The sequence below is a fragment of the Camelus ferus genome, chromosome 16 (genome assembly GCF_009834535.1).
Source record: "Camelus ferus isolate YT-003-E chromosome 16, BCGSAC_Cfer_1.0, whole genome shotgun sequence".
NCBI lineage: Eukaryota > Metazoa > Chordata > Mammalia > Artiodactyla > Camelidae > Camelus > Camelus ferus.
Window position 1 is genome coordinate 5,186,137 of NC_045711.1, and position 24,593 is coordinate 5,210,729.

Sequence of the window (24,593 nt, forward strand, 5' to 3'; positions counted from 1 at the left end):
GCGGAGGGGCACTGAGAGAAAGTGCAAACACCACACACATACAAGAGCTGTGGGCTCAGCAGTAATTTCCCTGACACCTCATTATCCCCCGGCTCCGTCTGTGTGTGTGTGTGTGTGTGTGTGTGTGTGTGTGTGTGTGATATGTACACAACAGAGGAATGTGGTTTGGGAATAAGATCTATTGTTCCACAGTAGTGTGTTTGCGGGGAAGGGGGTGGGGGGAGGAAAAACAAAACTAAAGGAAAGTGACAGTGGGTCCGTATTAAACAAACAAAAAAACTCAAAACAAAAGTAAAAACAAAAGAAAGAGAAGAAAAAAGAAAGGAAAAAAAAAAAAAGGAAAAAAATTCAACACTCCCAAGCACAGGGCACTTGCAAAATGTCAAGCTGGCAAGGTCCCAAGAAAGCTCAGAAGGCAGGATGAATATTATTCCCAATACCTGCCACCCCAGTTTTAATCAGCGGTGGAAGAATGGACTCAGAACTGTTTGTCTCAATTGGCCATTTAAGTTTAACAGTAAAAGACTGGTTAATTATAACAATACATTGTAAAACCTTTCAGAAGGAATGGAGACTATTCCGTGGACCATTTGTTTTTGTGTGTGTGTGTGGCAGCTTTAAGTTATTAGTTTTTAAAATCAGTATCTAATGGAAACAACTTGACCAAAAATCTGTCACAGAATTGAGACCCATTAAAATAAAGTTTAATGAGAGGAAAAAAAAAAAAAAAAAAAAAGCTCTGTCGAAGGAGTGAATCCTTTTGCCTGAAGTTAAGTAGCAAAACCAACCAACTGAGATGTATCTTCTGTCTGGAATCCAGCACATCCTCAAGGAATAAGATAACTAAGAAGTTGGGAAATAAAGGGGCAGAACATTTCTGGACAATCAAAGCCAGAACTGTGGCCCCCAGATCACACAGAGGGGGCTAGTGGTCTTAGACGGGGAGCAGAATGGCCAATGTCAGTTTCTCCCATAGGAAGCTGTAGCTGAACCTTCCTGGCATCATGAAATACAACGTCCAGGCTTTTTCGTTGTCATTCTGAACATTTCAAGGAAGACATGAAAGATGGAAACTAAAGGCAGTGTTGCTCCACTGCAGACTCTAGCTGCAGCAGTTCTTAAGATTTTTTACTTTAATTTTTTTAAAGAGTTTCACATTTTTGAACTTTATTTAAATGGAATCATACTTCTATGTTTGGCTTCTTTTGCTCAACATCTTTTTTCACACAGACTCATATTTTTACAGCAGTTTTAGAGTCATAGCAAGAAGGAGCAGAAGGCACAGAGCTTTCCCCTGTGCTCTCTGCTCCCACATAGGCACAATCTCCTCTCCTCTCAAAGCCCTGCAGAGTGGTGCATTTGTTACAAGCAACAGACCGACACTGACACATCGTTAGGGCTCTGCGGGGGGTTGTGACTATTCCTTCAGGCTCCTTGCCAAGCTGGCTAATGGCAGGTCCCATGAGCCATCCCCCACACTGACCCTCTGCAACTGACAGGATGGGGCATTTGAGGCATTTTATGTGGAATAAACTGCCCTCCCACAGATAGGAAGATTCTTTTTTTTCTTTCTTTTTTTTATTAAATCCCCACAATGACAGAGAGGGCAAAGAAAAGCACTGTGAAGAGATAAAAGCGGCAACAACAATGATGCAAGTTGACTTTCATTGAACCCAGACACCTCCTCTCACCCTGGCAAAGGAGTGCTCACTCTCCTAGGTACCCAGAAGATGCTAAAAATATCTGTTGAGTTAAACAATGAATGTGTAGCTGGGAAAGTCCAGCCATGACTTTATCTGACAGCAGACATTAATTCACATAATGTCTGATGATGCCTAGCACAGGGCTGGACCTATGCGACGTTCTGGGGACACTAACTGGAGAATCAAAGAACATGCGCTCTGTAGTCAGAATGAGGCAGGAAGCCCCATAAAAAGACCGGCAGGACCCCCAAGCAAGGCCACTACTCTCACAGGCACCATCTGGTTCCCTGGCCCAGAGGCTCTATCTCACTTTTTGCCTCTGAAACGGCTTACTTACCGCTAAAATTCTATTGGTTCCGAGCTCACTTCTGATTGGCCATTTCCTTCACCCCTGATTGGTTATTACTCTCACTTCTGATTGGTCCACTTCCCTAACTTCTGATTGGCCCATTTGTAGTACTTCATTTGCAAGCAGTGCACTCCTGATTGGTTATTTCTCTCACTCCTGATTGGTTTATTTCTACAAAGCTTGTTCCTGGTTGGTCAACTTCTGTTATACTTTATTTGCATATGATGTTGCAAAGTGTGAAACTGGCAGCCTATAAAGGCCTGTGTAAACCTACAGACAGGGTCCAGAGTTTGGATTGTTAACTCCTCTGAGCCTGCTGGCGTAATAAACCTGAGTTCTCCAACTCTCCGAGTGCTGCTTGGTCTCTTGCCAGGATCCAGGTTGCTGTCACAACTGAACTTCAACACCGAGCTGTAACACATTTTTCCACAACAAGACCCCCTAATCTGGACTTCTATCCCAGTCTGGCCATGTAATGGCTAGATAACACCGGACATACTGTCAACCTCCCTAAGCCTCCGTTTCCTCAATCATAAAACAGGGATTAAAATACGATCTACCCTCTAGGGAGTTTGCGAAGAGTAAATAAAATAATGTATGCCTGGAACACAGTAAGCTGTCAGGAAATGTTATGCCCTACTATTATTATTTCTAATCAAATCGGGAAGTTTGTCTGTGTGTGTGAGTCAGGAGTGTGTCAGGAGTGTGTCAGGAGCAGTGGAAAGAATGAGTAGGAGGGGTGGACTGTCAGTGAAAAGGGAACGAGTGTGATAAACAAGAGTATGCCAGGAACTGCTCTTTGAGCTCAGTTTCCCATCTAGTCAAAGATAATCCCACAAGGCCACAGGAAGCAAGTAGAAGAAAGCATTCTTTCAGTGCAGGGCTCTTGGCTAATCCCTTCAGGGCCCCCTCTCCACCAGCCAGACTCCTCAGTACTTACATATTTCCAGCCCAGAGTGGTTTTGCAGTTTTCACAGTAGATGTCTGCGACGGCGTGCAGTCCTGTTAGCAACACACGCTCTTCCGCAGGCCCACAGCCCACGTTAACTCTGTGCCAAGGGACAGGGAGAGAGCGCGAGGGGTCAGGCACATGCTCATCGTCAGTTGTTCAAGCTGAACTTCCAGCACAAAATTAACTGAGTACAGCTGCCCGAAGGGAAGCCAACACGAAGAGCATCGTCTCTAACTGAAACCAGTGACAACCCCCTAAAGGTAGTCACATGGAAACATCTCCACTGAGATGAATTTCAGATCTGCAAGTTCTGGTGCAACATGTCTACTAAAAATAGTCTTCATAGTTGAGCCTGCAAATGCATCACAAATGCTTTTAGTCTGATGATGAGGGGACAAACAGACAACCACGCTGGTCCACAGCCACAAGCACAGGTCCTCAGAGCTTCCCGAGGACTGAGTGCGGCCAGAGGCATCAATCACGATGGCACAGTCTTGTCCTGGTCACAAGGATGAGTGAGCCCCGGCTATCAAACATACTAGACTCCTTCACAGAGCACCCGCTATCTCAAGCTGAACATGCTAGATTTCCACTTTCACAGTCTGTCAGGCTTGCCTTCTGGGAGCAGGCTGTAAATGATGTTCCCAGCGATGACTGAGGGCTGCGAAGGACTGTGTGTCTCCAGGAGGGGATGGGAGCTCTTCACTGGCTTCACCTCGCTAAGGCTCCCCCCAGACTCAGCCCCTCAGCAGATCCCCGTGTCTTCTGTTTGCCCTCCTTTTCTCCCTCAGTGACATCTCTTAGATCTAGTTTTGAGACCTCCATGTTGAGGTTCAGCTTTTCCCTGTGAGACTATAGCCCTCTGATGTGCCTACCAGGGGTAGCAGATACACGATTTTTAGCCAAAGATGCTGCCAAAAATACTCCCCAAGAATGGCTGGCTACCAATTGTGGTGAGTAATGCCCCATGGGGTTTTCTGTGTGTGTGTGTGTGTGTGTGTGTGTGTGTGTGTGTGTGTGTGTGTGCGCGCGCGCGCACGCGCTTGTGTGTGGCAGAGAGGACAGGGTCCACTGTTTAATTGTCATTGAGAATTGTTTTTTCCCCACCCCTCAAAAATTTGAACTGAACAATGAATATACCATTCAGAGATACTCACACTGAGTTAAAGAGGTATGCTCGTCCTTGACTTCCTTGGAACGACTGAAATGCAAGAAAACAAAACAATAGTTAGAGATCCATTTTACCCACCCATTTGGGAAACCAGCCCCAAATCACAACAGTCATGACCTTGCCGGATTGACACAGCAAAAAGGGAGCAGTGAGCCAGTTAACAGTCCAGCTGGCAGACGGCATGGCGGGAGGAGAGGGCAGCATAAATGGATCTACAGAGCCCGGGCCAGCCCACACTTGGACTCTCTTCACCAGCCCAGGTAAGAAGATATAATTAATGCACATGGGTATTTCCTGGATCCACTTATTTTCCACCAGCTGTGCTGGCCACAGCTTTCCTTAAGTTGGCTAAGGCATGGAAACCAGCACATGCATCTTTGCTTGCTCGCTTGGTCCAACCCTGCAGAAGACAGCAAAGAATCCCCCAGGCAAAAATAAATGAACAAGCCCACACTTTTCACTGGTCTTGCTTCTTGTAGGTCTTGAATGCCATGACAGTTACAATCTCCTAAATGGGAGCATGAGAGCGCTCACTTGATCTCCAGATCACAGGAATGCTCGTTAATAAGCAGCAAACCCATTTTAACTTCTGGCTTAAACATGAGCTTTCTTCTGGCTGGAGGATGGCAGGAAGCAAGAGCCAGAGACTGCCATGCAGTCTGGCGTCACAACGTCTACTTCCATTAACACAGGCCCTGGTCATGTTTTCCTCCTCTGGTTACACTGAAACGTCTGGCTGACATGAGCCAGCCATGTCCTGCATCGCTGCTGCATTTTTAATGTGGTCTGACAACTGTACCCTGAATTAAACATCCTAGTCTGCTCTGAAAAACCACTCTAAAAATAAACAAACAGACCAAGGACTCTCTCATGACCTCTGTTATTCAGAGGCTGGAGAAATCCAGGGGTGACTGGTTAACAGATGACCAAAAGGTAGGAGCGAACCGGACAGGACACAGATCACTGCACACTGGACAGTCATTGTCAGAAGCACAGGACTTTAGGGACTGGTGCCGCCAACTAGAGAGAAAGGCAAAATTCTTGACTTGTGAAAAAACTGCCTTTGGGGCAGCTGGATTCCTGGTTGCCTCCAACATACAAATGCACCAGAAGACTTTGGTCCTAGGTGCAGCTCCAAGGAGCAAGCAGATGTCCCCCAGCTGCTGCTCAGGCCCTGGACCAGTGTTCTTTCCTTTGGGTCTTAAAACATCCCTGGGGAGCATAAGGGCTCCAGACTAGAACTGAGTATGGATGGATGTGAGTGTCTCAAAACCTGGAACCTGGAAGTCCATGCCAAGTGTTTGGATGAGACAGTGGCCCAGTAATACAGACCACAGATGTGGTCAATCTGTTAGTTCACCTCTGGGGCACAGGTCACCCAAGCACTGCCAGGACAGCAAAAGCTTCATGATCTGGCCCCACCCACCCCTGCGGCCTCTTCTCTTGCTACTTTCCCACTGCGTCCTTTGCTCTAGTCAGGCTGAACCACGTGCAATTCCTGGAACGTACATTTCACCAACTTTGCCCACAATCTTCTCTCAGATGGGGAGGCTCTTCCACCTGACTGATCCTAAGCCCGGGCTCAGCCTCCTCTCTTTGGTAAGGCTTTCTCCAGCCTCCCCAGGAAAAGGCACCCACTGGCACCCACGTACTGGATGCCTCTTGCTCCCAGTCTGTTCCTTTCCCTTAGCTCTTGACATACTGGATTTAAACTGTCTAGTTATTTGTCTAACTCTCTCACCACACTGTGAGCTCCCCGAAGGCATGAACCATGTCTTCTGTCTCTCTCTGAACCCCCAGGGCACATAGCATGAATGTGGCATACAGTAGGTATTTATTAAATTATTTATTTCGTGAGTCAATTGCCTCTAATTTCCTTTTTTTTCTTTAAATGGCTTTACTAGTATATAACGGACATATAATAATAAACCGTGCATATTTAAAGTGTGCTATTTGATGAATCTTATTATCTGCATACCTGTGAAACCATTACCACAACCAAGATTACAGACTGTCACACCCAAAGTTTCTTCAAGCTCCTCTTAATCCAGCTTTGCCTTCCCTCCTCACCCCCCTTCCCACTCATCCACAGGCAGCCACTGCCTCCTGTCACTAGAGTTTGTATTTCCTATAATTTTAAATAAATGAAGTCATAAAGTATGTAGTGTTTTTTTGGTCTGGCTTTTTTCAAGCAGCACAATTCTTTTAAGATTCATCCATGTTGTTGTATATATCAATAGTTCATTCTCTTTTTACTGCTGAGTATATTCCTGTCTATAAATTTACCACAGTTCATTTATTTTTGGCTTAATTTTACTAAGGGATTTGGACTAGTTGACCTCCAAGTTCCCTTCCAGCTCCAAACTTATATTCTCTTATAATTCCAAAGTCCTACACTATGGATAATCAGGAGTATCATTTGTCAAGACCTTCAAGTTAGAGCTTAGAAGAAGGTGGTTATGGGAAAACAAATTCTAGAAGAAAGCAGACTGGAAAAGATAAGATAATTCATAATTCGTAAGATAATACATATTACAAAAAAGATACGTTATAGACTGGAAGAAGATAAAAGACAAAAGACTTGTATCTAAAATATATAAAATGCAAATAAGAAAACAAATTCAACAATAAAACAAAAAATCTAATTTTAAAATGGGTAAAAGATCTGAACATATGTCACCAAAGATAGACAGACGGAAAACAGGCACATGAAAAGATACTCAACATCACTAGTCACTAGGGGAATGCAAACTAAAAACATAATTGAGGTATCACTCACTACACACCTATTAGAATGGTCAAAAAAAGTTTTTTAACTGACAAAAAAAAAAAAGTGTTGTCAAGAACGTGTAACAACTGGAACTCAGACACTGAAAAACGGCACAGCCATTTGAACAAGAGCTTGGTGGTTTCAATTACCCAACGGTGAAAACCTATGTTCTCTGTCTGGGAATGTTTTCAGCAGCTTTATTTCATAATCGTCCAAAACTGGAAACAAGTTTTCAACTGGTGAATGGTTAAGCAAACCAGTACGTCCACATAATAATGCTCTGTAACAAAAAAGGAACCAACTACTGATACAAGTAACGTTGTGGAAAAATCTGAAATGCATTAGGCTAAGATCAGTGGTTGCCAAAGGTTACGGTAAGGGGAAAGTTTGACTCCAAGGGATAACAGGTGAGATGGAACTTTTATCTCAATTTATGTAGTGCATAAGACTATGCATTTGTCAAAACTCAGAGGATTTTTTCATTTTTATTTTAAATTTTACATACAGTAAAATTTACTCATACTGGTGAAATCCAATAAAAGTTTAAAAATCATCAGCCATCTCTAAAATCGCCTGTATCTCTGTACACTGTACTCCTGTATTTGTACAATTAGGAATTGTAAGATTTCCTGACCTATTTAAAGGTATTCCAAACAAGAGTTTCAGAGAGGTCTGAAGCCTTGTCAAAAGACAGTTTTATGAAAAGTTTGCAAGAACAACTGCAAAGTTCAGCAAAATCCTTTCTATAATTGGTCGATGGGTTTGAAAATGGGGATCATGATTTTTGTAAGCTCAAAGATGCAAACGTTCCATTTGAAACTACCTTCTTTATAAGGAAGTTTTCAGCAAGGACAACTGTTAAGATGAAGCACTAAGTGCACTCTCCTTAGGACACACCTCTGAATTACTGAATCAGAAAGAGATAAACCAAGATACGTTTTAAAAGATCATATTCAATCACATATACTTTTAATAAAATAAGATTAGAAACAAATGTACAATTGTTTTATTCTTTCTTCTAGCCTTCTACATTACATAAACTATAAATAAAAACTTTAGATACACGTTTATAGTGTGCATATTACATGGTGACAGATGTGTATCATTTATAAGTAAGCAGACATAAGGGCATATTAGGAATATATGCTCGAGCATTTTACTAATAGGAGCACATGATCTTAAACGTTTGGAGGTCACTGCCCTGGGGGTTCCGATCTGTTTCAGGGCAGGGCCTTGGAGGACCTTCGTCTAGCCTGACACAGATTAGAATTCCTAGAGAGTTGGGTGGGGGAGGGCACACGGCAGCAGAGAAGAGGAACGCCAGCCAGGCCCAGAGGCGCCTCGCGAGGCCACCACGGTTCCTCCAGGCCTGTTCCACAAGAGCGTGCTGGCAGAGGCCCACACTCTGCAGAAGGTGCCGAACCCAAACTGGGCTACCTTGGTGGCAGTACCTATTCAGGTACCCCCTGAGCAACAGCATCCGTGAACCCATCTCCTCAGCCTGGCCCTCAGGACCAGCTGCATTCCCGGGGGCAGGACTCTGGAAGCTTTGCCACCATGGCTTCCACGCTGGGCCCCTGCCAAGCCAACATTTATGACGAGAAAAACATTCACTGAGAACAACAGGCATCTTACAAATAGACACAGACAAGAATAGCCCGGCTGGGGCGCTGTATCCTGTGGGGCCCGGCCCAGCCTGGCGCGAGCAGGCACGGCCTGGCACTCCCTTGGGTGAGGGTGGTACCGAAGGTGGGGAGACTGAGAGGAAGTGAAGGAAGCAATCAGAATGAAGCAAACAGAATTTCAGACCAGGAGATCCCAAACAGACGGTCAGACACATTTGTTTGCTGTCATTACTGCCAGGCAACAAGGCAGCTCTTCACCATGTTGTGTATCAACCAAGGCTGGTGTTCAGGACTCCAGGAAGGGTTTTTTTGTTTTTGTTTTGTTTTTTTTTTAATTACACAAAACTTTTCATCTGTCCTTTAAAGGAAAGTAATAATTCCAGGCCCAGCCCTTCCAGCCAGCTCAAAGGAACGGAAAGGGCTTTGAGTTTCCTGTTTAGTAGCCAAAACCACTGATTTCTGGCCCCTTTGAAAGTCTGGAAGGCAGCATTTTTTTTTTAAAGTAGGAGGGCCACTGAAAAACGAGTATTTGTTGGGGGAGGCAGCAACAGAGCAAACATGTGGGTTCCTCCTTCACTCAGACTCAAGCATGAAGTACTCCTGGCACGAAGCAGACCCTCTCAAGCCCCTGTCGCTGGGAAGGTGAATCATTAGCAACTGAGTACGTGCCCCAGGAGGTGCCCAGAGATGAGGGGAGCACCCGACTACTTGGCACTAACATCTAGGAGCTAGACGAGCCCTTTATATCTGCGTACAAGAGAGGATCTAGCCTTGGCTCAGAAATTCAGGATAAAATCCTGGTTTTACAACTTCAACTGAATAACTACTTGACCTTGGGAGAATTATTTAGCCTCTCTCAGTTTCTGCATTTTTTTACATCTGTAGATGGAAACCATGCCTATTTCATAAGGTTTTGGGGACCAAGAAGTAACACTAGGTAAATGGAAGCGGAGAGGAAAAAGAGAGTTGGTTCCCTGTCTTCCTTCTTTGGCCTTTTCTGGAGCCTGGAGAAGACAGATGAAAAGGCTGACTCAGCGAGAAGGTAGCAGAAGTACAGAAGAGGACTGGCTGAACACCCCACCCCAACAGACTGGGCATTCTGCTGCGGAGGGTCAGGTCGGTCCTTTTTCCTTCCTCACTCTCTTCTGCATCCATGGTTAGGCCTGGTGGAGTTTGCTATCCAGGGTCAAAGTAAACCACGGGCTCCATTCCAAAGAGCTGAAACCAAAGCAAAATAATACTGGATCTTGTTTGGATTTCACTCTCGACGAGGCATATCAAGAAAGTGGGAAGGGTGATAATAAAGAACAATGAGAATGATGAAAACTTCCATAATTAGAACCCAGGAGCAACTGGACGGTTAGCTAAGAGGAAAGAAGATTAAAGGGGATTTCTTCCATCTTCTCTGCAATAAGAAAAAGAGGAAATGGACTTAGATGGAAATAAGGGAGACTTGGGTTAATTATAAGGAAAGAATTTCCTGACTCTATATGACTTCCATACTAGGACACAGGTCACCAGGAAAGAACAAAAGCCATTTGTAGGTGTTTATGGTCTACAGAAAGTGTTCACGTTATCTGTCTAGGAACTTTTGAGATGGGGTAAAAAGCCACGTGTGCTGCCTAGAGGCAGAAGCACGGCCACCTCCAGCCCTCCTACAGTGGCTTTGAGCTTTGGTAGATCTCAAAAATCACCCTTAAATTCCCAAAACAGATGGAGGGAGGGGCAAGGAAGGGACTGGTTCTAAAGGAGGAAATATCTGCTGTGTGGAGTCATAAAATTCCAAGGGCATGGGAGCATTGGCGATGCAAATGATGCAAGGAACTGAATGGCAAAGACAAAAGGTGGTGCAGGGCCTGGGTGCCACATTTTATGGCGGAACCGGAGAGATTCTGGGATCTAAGTCACTTAATGACCAGGCCTTTCAAATTCAGCAGATGCTGTCAGCTCTGAACAACCTGCACTCCCTCCTAGCTCTTCCAAAGAGGCAGCATGGAAAACATGCCTTCTCCACAAGATAAAGAGCATGGGGTTCCTCTAATCAGACAGTCCCCATCCTCTACAGAAGAAAGCCTGACATGGAGACTGGCTTCTGGGTTACAGAGCAAAAGAGGTGGAATTAAAATGTAACAGCAGCCAGTCATTAATAGCTGGGCCCTTTGCAGTTCAAATATAAGCTAAAACTTTAAGGGGACTGAAATAATGGAACTCAAATTTCTCTCATGCCTTTGAAAACAATTCATTATAAGCTGCTGAAGTTAAAAAGACACTGCAAGTTAATTTACCTGGGAAGAACATACCAGTTCCCTGGTATATTTCAATCTACACTTCTGTTCCCAACGCCATCTGGACACTGGCAAATGAAAATGTCCTTACACTGCGAAGGATTTTCGTGAAGTCAGTGAGCAAAACCTACAGACTCTCAAGGCAAGTCTTCCCCTCTAATCAATTCAGGCAAAAAGGACAGAAAAGGCTTCCTTCCAAGATGAAAGCCACATGCTAGAGAGGGGGTTGCCTTTCAAATATTTTCTAACAACCAATCACTATAGTGAACCTGGAGACAATTTTTAGATGAGACTGAGGTGGTGCATTACATAAATTGGAAATTGCGAAGTTAGAGTCATGGCTCACATTTATACAGGGCTCACTCTATACCAGGCAGGATTCAAACTGTTTCACATCAGCCAGGTACTTTAATCCTCTCAACAACCTGATCAGGCAAGTACTTTCATCGTTCCCATTTTACAGATGAGGAAAGTAAGGCAGATGCCCAGGGTCAAATACCAATATATGACAGAGACCCAGGTAGTCTGGCTCCAAAATCTAAGGAAGAATGAAATGGAATGACAAAGGTGTTGTCCAAGGGACTTCCTAAAAGAAAGAAGCCCAACAGAATTAGACTAACACTGATGTGTTCATAAGATCTGAGGATATACAAAGCACTTTTACATCCCTTAACTGATTAATCTCCAAAACAACGAGGAGGAATCTGAGGTCCAGAGCTGTTCCAGTGACTTACCCGGTTTCATATAGCTTGTTAAGTCAAGGTCAGAACTTAAGCCTACAGCTTCTGACTCCAGGTCCCAAGATTTTTCTAGAGCGTGTTCACTTGGAAAATCTGTCTCTTTGAAGAAGAACGATGGATCAAGCTGTCAGAACTGATGAAAGTCTCTTAGGCGATTCACCTCCCTCTGCTCTGATTCCATATTTACTTAGCAACTGCCTAAATTTAATTCTCTCGCTCAAGTGGGTTTACCTTCAAGGAAGATAGCACACAGTCCAAGCTTTCAGGATTATCTGTTCCAGGGTAAATTAATGAGTTAGAATTCTAGTTTACCAATTAGCTTCCTGGGAGTTGTGTTAGACTGAATCACATCACCAGAGCTTGGTCACTCTTGAGTGAATGGATAAAATTAAAATTGTAAACCCACAATGTTTGAGGCTGACTGAGGACCAACAAGAGAATATTTTCTACAACTGAGCCTGAAAACAGCCTTCCCTGCTGACTCCTGAATGAGTGAGTCTCATTTCACAACCTGGGGTGGGGGGTGGTAATTAAAAAGCAAAGAAGCCCTTTAATATTCCTTCTTTCTTTGGCACCTGGACTTCATTGCAAAGAACGAGCAGAGAACCCAGAAGAATGCTTTGGAGAGTTTGCAGAAAGAGAAATACTTAACTAATTGCAATCTCTAGGAATCTCATGCAGTGGATCGCAGTCTGAGTAGAGTGGCGGATCTCAAGACCAAAACATACATATGACTTTATCCAGTTTTAATTTCATAGACCATTGGAATTTGAAGGCATCCCAAGGTCAACCACTCAGCATATGGATGCATATGGTTCTTGTCCACATTTCTACCAAACCTCTGCTTAAATACTTGCAGGGATAGGGAACTCCCTACCTCCTCAGGAAGCCCGTTCTACTGCCAGCCGCTCTGACAGTACAAAAACTCCTTCCGTGAGCTGAACTCTGTCTCCTGAGAGCTCCCGGAATCCTCATCCTTACATCCTTTGGTGCCAAACAACACTTCAAGTTATAGCTTTACATCTGCTGTCTTGGCCACAGCAAGGTTTCCTTCTACAAGCTAAACTTCGCCCACTTTAGTAGATGAATGAGATTCAAGTCCCAGTTCTGGCCCTGTCTCTGCTGTATGCTGTTGGATACATTCACCTTCCTGGTGTCAGGTTCCTCCTCTGCCAGGTGGGATATAATACGCGCCCTACAAAGAGCAAAGTGCCTGGTCTGCGACAGGCCCTCGAGAAGTGGCAGCACCCTTCCTTCCACCAACTCCTTCAAATTTCCTGTATGCGGCATGGTTTTACCCACACCGAGCTGACCGCTGCCTTCGTAGCCCGGTTTTGCATTTCATACTCGGTGTTCCCTAAACATTTTCAACACTTTCCTCTCTTGGAAGTGCTAATCAAAGCACAAGGCCTTATTTAAACAATCGGGCTTCAGGTTGTACATACAAACTAAAGCAGGGTGATTAATGTGCTCTTCCCCATCGTGGCAGCTGTCCAGTATTATCAGCCTTTCCTCCCATGGGGGTATTAGCATACATCTACATTTAACCTCTGTGTTCATATACCCCCGGGGACTGGGTTTAGGAGTAGAGTTATCTGAAACAGTTATGAAGGAAGAGACATTATTACTTAAAAGGATCATAATGGGGGGCTCGAGGAAATTACAGCCAAAGAGCTCTTGTGAAAGAGACTTGAGTATGTATGTCGGGAAGATCTGAGCATTAGATGCTTGCCAGAGTGCAAAAGCTGGGCACTGGTCTCAGTACTCCCTCTAGAAACGGAACACAAAGGGTCAGAATCAATAACCAGCCTAGCCACTCCCATCCCTGCCAGGCGAGGCCAGCTCATCTGTCTCCAACTAGCATGACGTCCTTGGGCAGATCCCCTGATCCTCTGAACTGGGAGTTGCATCGTCTATGAAATGAGGGGGCTGAGTAAGGTTTCTTGCAAGGGTGAATATCCTGAGTCCATATTCTCAAGAGAGTAGACGCCTCGCACATTAAACCAACGTTTCTGAGTAAGAGTTAGACCTCTTCCCTTGTGCTTTTAAACTTCCTGTTGATCTGCATAGAAGGTCTTTCCTGCTCATCAGCTGACCTATTTTATCTAATTCCTCACTAAGACGTTCGTCCTCAAGACAGAGACTTAAATCCCCTTCACCTATTCTGGTGCTCAACCTTCTTCCCTGGCCAACAGAACAGCCTGAGGCACACTGTGAAATATCAGGTACTTGGAAAATCATCTCCCAGGGGAAAGGTTTTATCCCACACTAACGCAGTCCATGATATTAAAAAAAAAAAAGGAGAGAAGGCGAGATGTCCAGGAATATACATACGGCTCAGAATCTTGTGATATGGTCATAAGAAGGAAGGCTGTGCCTTCATAATTATAAATCAACAAATATTTAACGAGAAGCTGTGTCCCAGACCTCGCTCAGCACCAAGAATGCAGCGAGCCAGCTCTGCCCTCAGGATGCTTACACTCCAGCAAGGGGCTCTCCTTGGAGAGGAAGAGGGTGAAGAAAACCGTGAAGGCTTCAAATATGAGTCTATCTATGTGCTCATCTCTTTTCTGGGGGAGGAAGTAACTCAATGAGAAGTCAGCAGTGGTCCCTAGATATTTGCTACATAATAAGAGAAACAACAATATCTTGTATCTTCCATAGTTTGCTACTACACTCAGGGTACTATCTTAAGTACTATCTGAGTTTTATAAGACAGCTGACGGGCATAGAGCCAAGTCTAGAAGCCAAATCCCAAGAAGCCTCTGTCTCTCTTTTGGGCACCTACTGTGTTTGGAAGTGTGGGTGAGCACTGACCATTGTGCACACATCCAAACACAGGGCAGTCTTATCATTCCCCTATCCACTGATTTTTCCTTATTGATGGGGGTGGAGAGGGTGTGGGATCCTTAACAGCACTGGACAGCAAATTTGAAAGCAGAACTTGTTAGTTTTTAAACAAGGACCAGCCAGTTGGATCACAGAGTGGGTGTTTCCAGGCAAATTCCAGCACTTTTAAGTTGCTCCATGAACTGAGCCCAGCCAAGACTGGCAAGCCGGCCTTTCTTTCTTTCTTTTTTTTCTTTTTTTGCAATCAGCTCTTTGATTAGGTCTAGAGAGGGACTCAATTAGCATCATGAAAACACAGAGCAGATTTCAGAAAGGAAAGGTCAGCTGCAAGCCCTAGCGTTTGCTATCAGCCATCTGCCGGGCAGGAAGTGCTACTCAGATCTATTTTTAATCATCTTCCCTAGGCAAGGGCTCCTGGGAGAATGCAGAGGCCAGGCTTATTCCAAGAGAAACATTTAATTGCTACCTTTCTGTACACATTTTTAAACAGTCTCTGGATAGTCTGGATATCATTTTAAATATATTCTGGATACCAACTTACACACAGAAGCCCAGTTCTAGGGTTCTGTAACTCCGGCACCTACCTACAAGGTTATCTTTGGAAGCCATGGCTGGAGACCTCTTCTTGGGAAAATTACCTGAGACTGTTTGTAATACTGACTAACTCCACCTAACATCATGATCCCCAAAGCCAGGTTCCAGATATTAGCTTTGGTTGCAAACATGGGGGAAGGAAGCAGTGAGACTGTGAGACTGGTAAAGCTAACTGCAGACTTCCTGGTCACTCTCATTTCTAAGTGCATCTATCACTTAATGAGAAAGTGATAGAAATTAAAACCAGTTCATCCTGCAGTAACTCATTTGTTACTCAAGATACAGATTGGCTAAAGAAAGGAGAAAGGTTTCATCTCGACTTGCAGGGACCCAGCCTGTGCTGCGGCTGGTCCATCCAGGCGCAGGAACATTTTGTTCACCGGCTTCTTCCCCCTCCCGACTTGCAGCAGCACTCGTGTCTCAATTTCTTCCAGCCCAAGGAATGAAACATCTCTGCAAGGTCTGGACAGGGAGTTTGGCACGGCCGTGGCAGATTATGCAAAAACAGATCCTGGCCCAGGAACCCTTGCATTCTCCCAGCCCACACATTCAACACAGAGTTTCCTTGTCTCTTGACACTTAAACTTGCAGCCTCCAATTTCCACCCTAAGGTAAAGCCTAAGCATATGTACAATTGTGCCTCAGCCAAGTCAAGTTCCATTTGCCAGTAAAGGACTGGGGCCAGGCAGCTAGCCACCACCCACAGGCCTCGTCCCATTAAACACAAAACTGGGGATCTGCAGGACCCACTGTGCCCCATGACAAAGGGACAAAGGCATGGGCTCTGGGTTCTATCCACCTCTCCACCCTCCCACTTCCCTCCTCTTAGGAGCTTATCTGTCATTGAGCAGCCATGGGAAAGCTAAGCTGAAAGGGCACCTTGGCCGCAGGATCTTTGCCTGAGGATGTGAAATAAGAGACTGGGTATTTGGGGCAACTTAACACCAGCAGGAGCCCAGCCAGAGGGCTAGGGAGGAAGGACTGAATAGGCAGACATGGGCTTCACAGATCTTACTCCCCTGGGCTAGGAGGGTGGGGTGGGGGAGCAGGGCTGGAATCCCTTCCCTCCAGTGGCATGGAACTCTGCTCTAGTGAGCTGTGACACACATGCCCCGGGGTGGGGTGGGGGGTACTGCACAGGGTCATTCCCCCTGACCCAGCTGGACCACAAGTTAGGGCTTCTGAGCCCTGCTGACTCTTCTTTCTCTTTCAGGAGCAAAGGGAGTTAATCAGTAAACAGCTTGAGAAAGAATAAGTCTTCTGCCCCTGCTGAGTGTCACCTGCGCTCTTCCTCCGCTCCTCCCCCGGCCTGCCATGGCTGTATGTGTCAGGAAATCCACTAACCAACAAACGAAACACCCAATGAAAATTTGGGGTGCCATATTTAATCCAAGTACAAAACCCCAGGTACAGGAAGTTACCTGGTGATTTCAGAGCCAGGCAGACAGCCTGTGAAGGACCAAGAGAGGGGGCCGGCCCAGGTTCCTCTGCTAATCCAGACCGAAAAATAGGCCATGTGGCAGAGCACCTAGGGGCACGGCTTGGGGAGGAGGCGGGGGTCACAACTGAATTCCAATTCTGGTTCTACCATTTCCTTGGCTGGTTCCCCTTGGTCCACTCAATTTGACTAAGCCTCACTTTCTTCATCTGAAACGGGAACAACAGTGCATCTTGCTCTGGGTTGGCACAAAAGATACGAGTCACATAAAAAGTGCCGAGTAAAGTGCCTGACCACACTTTGGACCTTCGGGAGTGGAAAGGGCTGGGTGGTAGATAGCGGATGGTAGGGACAGCATGTACAGCTATTTTCCAAGCACTGAGGACACGTGTCCTAGAGCAGTGGCTCTCAAATATTAGTATTAGATGCATTAGAATCTCAGAGGGGAGAGGAAGGGTACTTGTTAAAAATACAGATCCCTAGTAGGCCTGGGACTAGGGTGAGGCCAGCCAAAAAGCTAGAACACAAGATTTAAGGAGGCACCCGCTCTGAGGTGCCGCCTCTGCACTTGTTCGACCAAGAGTGAGCGCCTCCTTAAATCTGGTGTTAGGTGACTTGTCTCCCTCCTTTAGTCAGGGCTCTGATTCCCAGTCACATTCAGATCAACAGAATAGGAATCTCTGGAGGTGGGACCTGGAGACCGGCCTTTATCCCAGCTTATTCTGACGTACTGTCAGATTTGGGAATCACTGCTCAAGAACCCCCACATTCTAATGCCATTTTCAGTTACTCTCAGGCCCTAAAATCCATGAAGACTGCAGAAGCCACTTATTTTGCCCCTTCACTTTTCCCCGTCCTAAACCTCAAAACTACAGCAGAGCCATCTAAGTCCGGCAACTCAGTTCTCCTTTCAAAGTAACAGAAAAACTCAGACATGTGGGGTTGCAGCTGCCAGCTTACGATGACTCAGTGAGCCTTAAGAAGCCAGGAAGGTCACCTGAGGGAGTCTCTCACTCAGCAAACCAGGGAACCCAGGTCCTGAGGTACTCTGAAAGGCCCTCTTCTCAGAGTTATGGGTGTTTGGTGTTTGACAATGATTTATCTGTTTAGCTGAAAGCATCACCAGGAAAGGACGGAGCCTGGTTATTAATTACAGCTACTGGCTTAATTGTCGGTGCTTATTAACTTTACACAATATCAACATTCCTATACATACAAAGCTTGTGGATATATGGTTCGTAGAAGCTAGAGAGAAGTTGAGTCCAATCTGAATCGAACGTTATTACTCCCTTGCTTACAGCGTACGGAATTGAGTCTAAACTCCTTAGCTGAGCTTCTGGGCCGGACATGATCCACCCCTGCTCAGTTCCTGCTTCCCCCTCACACGGCCTCTCCACCTCCTACCTGGGGGCCCGTAGGCTGGATCTCCTCTCGAATGTTTCTCTGCCTCTGCTCAGAATGGCTTCCCCTTTCCTGTTCACTTAGTAAATACACATCCTCTTTGCCCCCAGAGCATCCTGAACAATTGCCTACTCGAAGCTTGTTTTTCACTAATAATAGTTCACCTGCTTGTCTTCCCCACTAGACCACAAGCTACTTAAGACAAACATTTTGTTGTGTCCATTTCTGCATCCCCGCTGCTCCTACAGTAGTACTCAGTGCGTGCTGACTGGTCAGAGAGGGTACGTGCCTGATCCAGTGCCACACTCAACAGTTAACGGCAGAGCCAGGCCTAGAGCAAAGGTGGCTTGACTCTTCGTTTAGGGCTTTTAAAGTGGTGCCACTGGCTCACCATCCACGGGACCCCACAATGTTTTCCCATTCAAGTGATGAGATTGTATGAAACTATGTGCACTGCCTCGCTGGACCACCTTGCCACTGTTAGTGGGAAGCTGCGGGTGCCGGGTGGCTCAGGCTGAAGTTTGGCCTGTGCAGTGGAAATCTTTCTGTCAACCAGACCTTGGCACTGAGCACAGTCCATCAACTCCTACACTCTCCCTACCCAGTGAAGCCCCAGGTTGATTTGGGACTCCCGAAATCACATAAACAAACCCATTTCTCCAACACCTATTTCACAACAGTCATTCCAATCATCTAGCAAGGAGTCGGCAAACAGCACACTAGGGCCAAACCGGGCCTCTCACCTGCTTTGTAAATAAAGTGTTACTGAAACACAGCCACACTCATTTGCTTATGTCTTCTCTGCGGCTGCAGAGTTGAAACCACATCACCAGCAAAGCCAAAAATATTAACTATCTGGCCTTGACAGAAGAAATTTTGCTGACCACTGATACGGCGAAGGAATAAGGAATAAAGTCTCCAAACAGCCCCTCCCTTCTACCAAGAGACTGGCTGCCCCTACTCTGGAAGCTCGTGGACCAACTGGCTTTTGCATGATGTCATTTCTTTTTTTAGCAATGGTTACAGGCCTGGGATCCAGGAGGAGATTTTGCCTCAGAGACACCCAGGGGCCTGAAACACCTAAGCACGTGGCCCAGCATATAATGATGCTCAAGACATGTTTATCAAATAAACCAACCACAGGAAGTCAGCCAGTCTGTGCCCTGAACCGAGGTCTATCCTCCCTCCTGTCAGCTTCAAGGTGACCAGTCACACAGGTGCCTAGCAGTAGCCTGGTGACCTAGATTTGTCAGGCCTTATCTTATCGGCTTTCCTTCCTCCTGTACTTACCCAGCACCTGCCCCCACAGTGCCCAGGGCAGACGGGCCTGTTGTTTTTACAGAGAAGGAGACAGACTGGGAGGAGCTCTCCTCCCCCACAGATAGACTTTGCCTTTTTTTTTTCCTCTCCCACTAAAGGGAGGATCGAGAAATATGGAGACTTGGAGCTTAAAGGAGCTGCAGGAAGTCTGGTTTTTCTCGCTTCCTCTGTCCTTGGGTTTCCTACGTGAATCAGTCTGGAGTGAGCCTGAAAGGACTCCTCAGAGCCCTACCTGTCATTTGGAACATCCGGCATGTGAAGGGGAGGGGCCAGCTGTGGGTAAAGTCAGCAGAGCAGTCACCAGTGGTGAGAGGCCTGGTGCTAAGAACAGACATTCCTCCCAAGACACATCAGAGCACAGCAAGTCTGATTCACTGACCGCCTCGAGCTTTAAGAGCCCAGCTGGCAGTTTTACAGCTTGGGCTGACACCGTCGAGGAGGACAGGGGCAGTGCGAGGGTAAAGCTGTACACATCTGGGCATCTCATGAAAATCAGGCAGATTGGACAGACAGCAATATGGAACTGTCGGCTTCTCAGCCGCTCCAGACAATCTTGGGTACCAGGCTCAGGATGGAGCTCCCCACTTATACTGCCACGAGCTGCTTCTTCAGATGGTGGGCTTTCCAGTAACCAAGGATTCTGGGTACAAGCTGGGTGAAAGCAAGGCACACACCTCCACTGTATCCCTGATATCTAACATGCAAGAGGAGCTCACTGAATGCAGAATGGAGAGGGCTGAGTGCATGCAGGAGTTCTCACTCCAGGATCTTTTGTTTTGGCAAGAAATGCTTTTCCGGCCCCTCATTTATCTGTTAGAGGGTTGACACTTCAGTGAGTGCTCTTGGTGGGACCAGTCCTCACAAGGAGGAAAAGGAGTTTCCTGGGCCCCCCCAAATAGATAATTTTCCTCTTGACAATCTTAAGTTGCCCCTTCAAAGACCCAAAGATGTTAGGGCCGGGGGTGGGGGGGAGGGGAGAGCCAGTGCCACCTGCCCGGCCTCTTGACATCCCTGTGGTCTGGACAGGAGGGAGTTTATAGACTGATTAGATGTTGTTGTTTTTAGCAGCGGCTGGCGGAGCTGTCTCCTCCTCTCTTCCTCTCCTGCCTCCCCTCCTTCCTCCTCCCCTGAGTCACTGTCCAGCCACTAGCAATAGGCAAGGGGCGGGGTGGTGCGGAGGGAAGCAGAGAACGAAAGTTCTCCTTGGCTTGGCAGCCCTGACCCCAGAAACAATACTCTGGGTCACCAGGTCAAACCCTCCCTTCAGGAGCTGCCTGAGTGCTTTAAAACAAAAGTGCTGGAGATTCTTTTCTAGTTTTGGTTTTTCAAAGGTAAGGAAAATGGCTTCTAGCAGAAGAACCTCACTCCACCCCCACGGTGAAGCATCACAGAGTGAACCAAACTGACAAGCAATTCTCCTCTGCTGCTCCAACGCTCAGACCCAGAATTCTCTTCCAGCTGCCACAGTAGTTTGAGGTCTCTGTAACCGGTTGATGTTTTGTTCAGAGGCAAAATAACCACCTGGCAGACTAGAGGGGAAGGGGGCAGGGCCAGATTTTTCCACTTAAATTCTAGAGAGGTCTCCCAGCTGCTTGCAGATAAGCCCCCCACCCCCCACGAGCAGAGTGGAAGCTGCTGAGCAGAGTGGAAGCTGCCGCTGCTTGTGACTTAATTACCTCCAGACACCTGCTGGGCCCTTTGGAATTACTACAAGGAACAAGAGACTCAGTGATTCTACAGGTCTCAGAAGACCACTGACGACATGGTACACTTAAAGGGCAAGAGCTGAGACCCTCGAGAGAGGAAGGAGCAGATATACCAGGACTGTTATGGGTGCCAGCACCTGGTTACGTCTGAGTGCCACTTTCTGTTTGGTTTTCTTAATGAATCTTCATAGATAACCAACATTTACTGAGCATTTACTATGAATGTCCGGCTCTATGATAAATACTTTATATTGATCAACTCACTTAATTCCCACAAAAAATCTTACAGGTGTCTAATATTAATATTATTCCCATTTTCCCAATGAGGGCACCAAGACAGAGAGAGGCTACTTAACTTGCAAAACTACTAAGCAAAAAAGCCAGGGTTTGAGCCCAGGTAGTCTGACTCAGACGTTAAGACTGCTAACCACTAAGTTACCTCGGATCAGCTTTGGGGATGATACTAGAATGGGAGGACGGGGGAGGTGGCTGGAACTTTTAGTGGCAGTCAAAGCTAATGCCCGAGAAAACAGTCTTGCCCAAGAGCATGCAGTTTGATACCAGCCTTCTCCGAGCTGCCAGCCCTCTCCTCCAGGGCTGCGCCCAGCATTTACAAGCACCTGTTATGTGTACGGCAGTAGGCGGTGGGGCAGGGAGGGGGTGGCAAAGTGCAGAGTCAGAGGGACTCGGTTTCTCTGGGCCTTGGCTTCCTAATTCCCCTAAAATGAGGGGTCGAACTAGAAAAACTCAGAGGCCCCTCCAGCTCTAAAATTTGGATAATCCGTGACTCCAGGTCATTTGGAATTTTATTAGGAAACAAGACAATTATACATAAAAGTGCATGTAACCACAATGACACAGACCATATTATTACAAGACAGTCATTACTAATTGCCAAATGAACCACCAGGCAGTGAGTTCTACAGACGTCCAGTGGAGGGAGAGAAGCCTGCACTCCAGGAAGACATCCTAGGAAATACTTAAGCTGGTCTTCAAGAATGGGTGCAAACTGAAGAGAGAAAAGGGAAGAATTCTCTATGGCAAGAGAAAGGTAAGAGGAAGAAGGGGTAGGATTAACTACCAATGTTACCAAGAGTTCCAGAAAACAGTCGGCGGAGCTACCTAGGTCAGGCTACGGTAAAGAGGGCAGAGACCTAACAAGAGCTGCATCCCACGCAGCGTCATGGTACCCGATGGCCTTAGGCAAGTCACGTGACCTCCACCTTGAAATGATGCTGTAAGGAGTCCTGGCACACAGTAGGTCTTTAATAAATAGTAATCAACAGCAGCAATGCGAGATTTTTTCATTCTGGGGTTTTCTATGGCACCAACACAACCGCATCTGGAACATTATTCTGCCCTCCACGGTGAGCCTTACTTTCCCACGTACCCCAAAGATCGCAGGCTCTCTGAGAGTAGGAATCATGTTGGCTTCTGCTCCCTGTCCCTAGCACCCAGCTGAGGGCCTGGCATGTTGTTTGAAAACACAAAAAATATTATTGAATTGAACAACCAGTGTATGATGGCAGATTCCAAAAATACAAACAGCCAAAGCAGCAATGGTGCCACCTTCCTTCTTGCTTCTCAGGGAGAACTCTCTGCTGAAGAGGGTTTGGATTTTCACTAGGAACACGAGCTTGCAACCACCAGAGTCCTTGCTGAATGCTGAGACATGAATGCACAATCTTAGGACTGGAACCTTACAGGCACTTGCAAACCACAGAGTTAATTTTCAGGGTACGCCTCATAGCTCAAGTCAACATTTCCTTTCGGTATTTAAAGCAACCACATAGAAAGGACCACATTTGAGCAGATTTTGTGCTCCAGCTGCCTGCAGTCTGCAGCAAAAAACACAGATGATTCACTCGACTTGGTCCCTAGCAGCTCCTTTGATAATAAATCGGTGAGCAATTCTACTTATGCCCAGATCATTAATTTTCACAGACCGTGGGACAGATCCGCCTCCCAACCAAAGAGTGTGACTTCCTGAACTCAATTCCCTTTTACTGTGGCTATAAATGAGAGGGAGGATTTTTTTTTTTAACCTTAGAATGCTTGTATTTCTTTCCCAAGCAGTGGTCAACAAGTATGTACTGAATGATCACCATGTGGCCAGAACACCCTCAGACCACTGGGGTGTGTACGCACTAGTCTCTCCACTTCCAGTCTCTTCTTCAGCAGTTTACCTCCTACATCTGACATCTGACAGCAGAGCTCCGGTCATGTCACTGCTTGCTCACAAGTCTTCAGTGGCAGCCAACTGCCAGAAGGACGAAGTCCGAACCTCTATTCTCCCAGCAATCTGACTTTGGCCCACTCTTTCAATCTGTTTTCACACAGCTCCTCAATGATCTCCCCCAAAAGAACAGCTGCCCCACACACACTCCTGGCCCCCACTTCTTTATTCATGCTGCTCTTTTTACTGGCCCCTCACGTCTAGGTTCTTGCTTCAAGGTACATCTCAGTGTCACTTCTACCAAGTCTTCCCAGAACTTCTATTTCTAGACATGGATCTTAAGGGGTGTTTTTTTTTTTCTTGGGGTGGGGGTGGTTGAGGGGTTTTTTGGATCAACAATCCTTTGAGGACCTAATGAAAGCTATGGAACCCTCCCTAGAAAAATATACATACACACAGAATTAAACATACAATTTCAGGGATCCCTTGAAGTTAGTCCAAGGACCCCAGATTAAGAATCCCTCATTCTGTCTCTATTTTAGAGTACTGATAGTGATTCACTCAGATCTTCACTGAAAATTTGCCAATCTTTAGGACTTGGACCAGGTGCTATAGACACCAGGATGACATCACGATCATCTCCACGAGTAGTTCATAGGTTAATGGGAGACATTCATCATCACATTGTGATAAATGCTTTAAGATAAACCTAAGGTAAAGTACATAGCCGCAGGGGATTGGTCCCAGGATCCACTTCAGATACCAAAATTCGAGGATGCTCAGATTCCTTATGTGGAACTGTGGATATAGAGGGCCAACTGCACAAACTCCAAGAAGGGATGAGTTTTGGGGGCCTGGTCAAGATGGAGGAGTACGAAGACCCTGAGCCCCGCTCCCACCATGGGCACATCAAAATCACAACTACTTAGAGAGCAACTGTCAGTGAGAATGACCCAAAGACGAGCAGAAAAGATCTTCTACAACTTAAGATATAAAGGAAACAGAACCAGATGAGACTTAGACATTGACCAGAAAACACCTGTACCAGGGCCTTCATAAGAGGCCCCTAGCTGTGAGAACTCACGCCATTCACTCCATGCATGGAGACATGCTACGTGGATGAGCGCCATTTTTCTCCTCTGAAGACCCAGGCTGGAACCTACAATGAAGAGTTTGTACATGGAGGCTTTGTAAGAACCAAGCTGAACACTGGCTCCCTGATAATTGTGACTGCAGACATTCCTGAGCTGGATGTTGTATCTGCAAAGGTTGACTGGCCCCCTGCTCCAGATGGCTAGCTTTCAAATTTAGAAACAAAGAGTATGGTTTCACGGCACAATGTGGACATCCATTCAACATATACTGTAGAATGACTGTTTACCCACCATAATGGAAACCATCTGAATCATGCTGACATACATATTTTAAATTTGCTATAACATCTCAAGATCTATACATATGTGTGCTTTGGTTTTGATTTTGGTTTGTTAAATTGTTCTCAGGAAAAAAAAAG

General features: G+C 46.0%; 1 protein-coding gene across 6 annotated transcripts in view; it reads right to left on the reverse strand.

Annotated features, from left to right (window-relative positions):
• YPEL2 (yippee like 2) overlaps nt 1-24,593 on the reverse strand; it is a 72,579-nt gene that overhangs the window by 21,794 nt on the left and 26,192 nt on the right. For all 6 annotated transcript variants that reach the window (XM_032498391.1, XM_032498387.1, XM_014556514.2 and 3 more), the window contains exons 3-4: nt 4,162-4,205; nt 2,993-3,101 (exon numbers count right to left, since the gene is read on the reverse strand). In XM_032498391.1, coding sequence (XP_032354282.1) covers nt 2,993-3,101; nt 4,162-4,205 — 153 coding nt within the window. The remainder of the gene's footprint in view (nt 1-2,992; nt 3,102-4,161; nt 4,206-24,593) is intronic.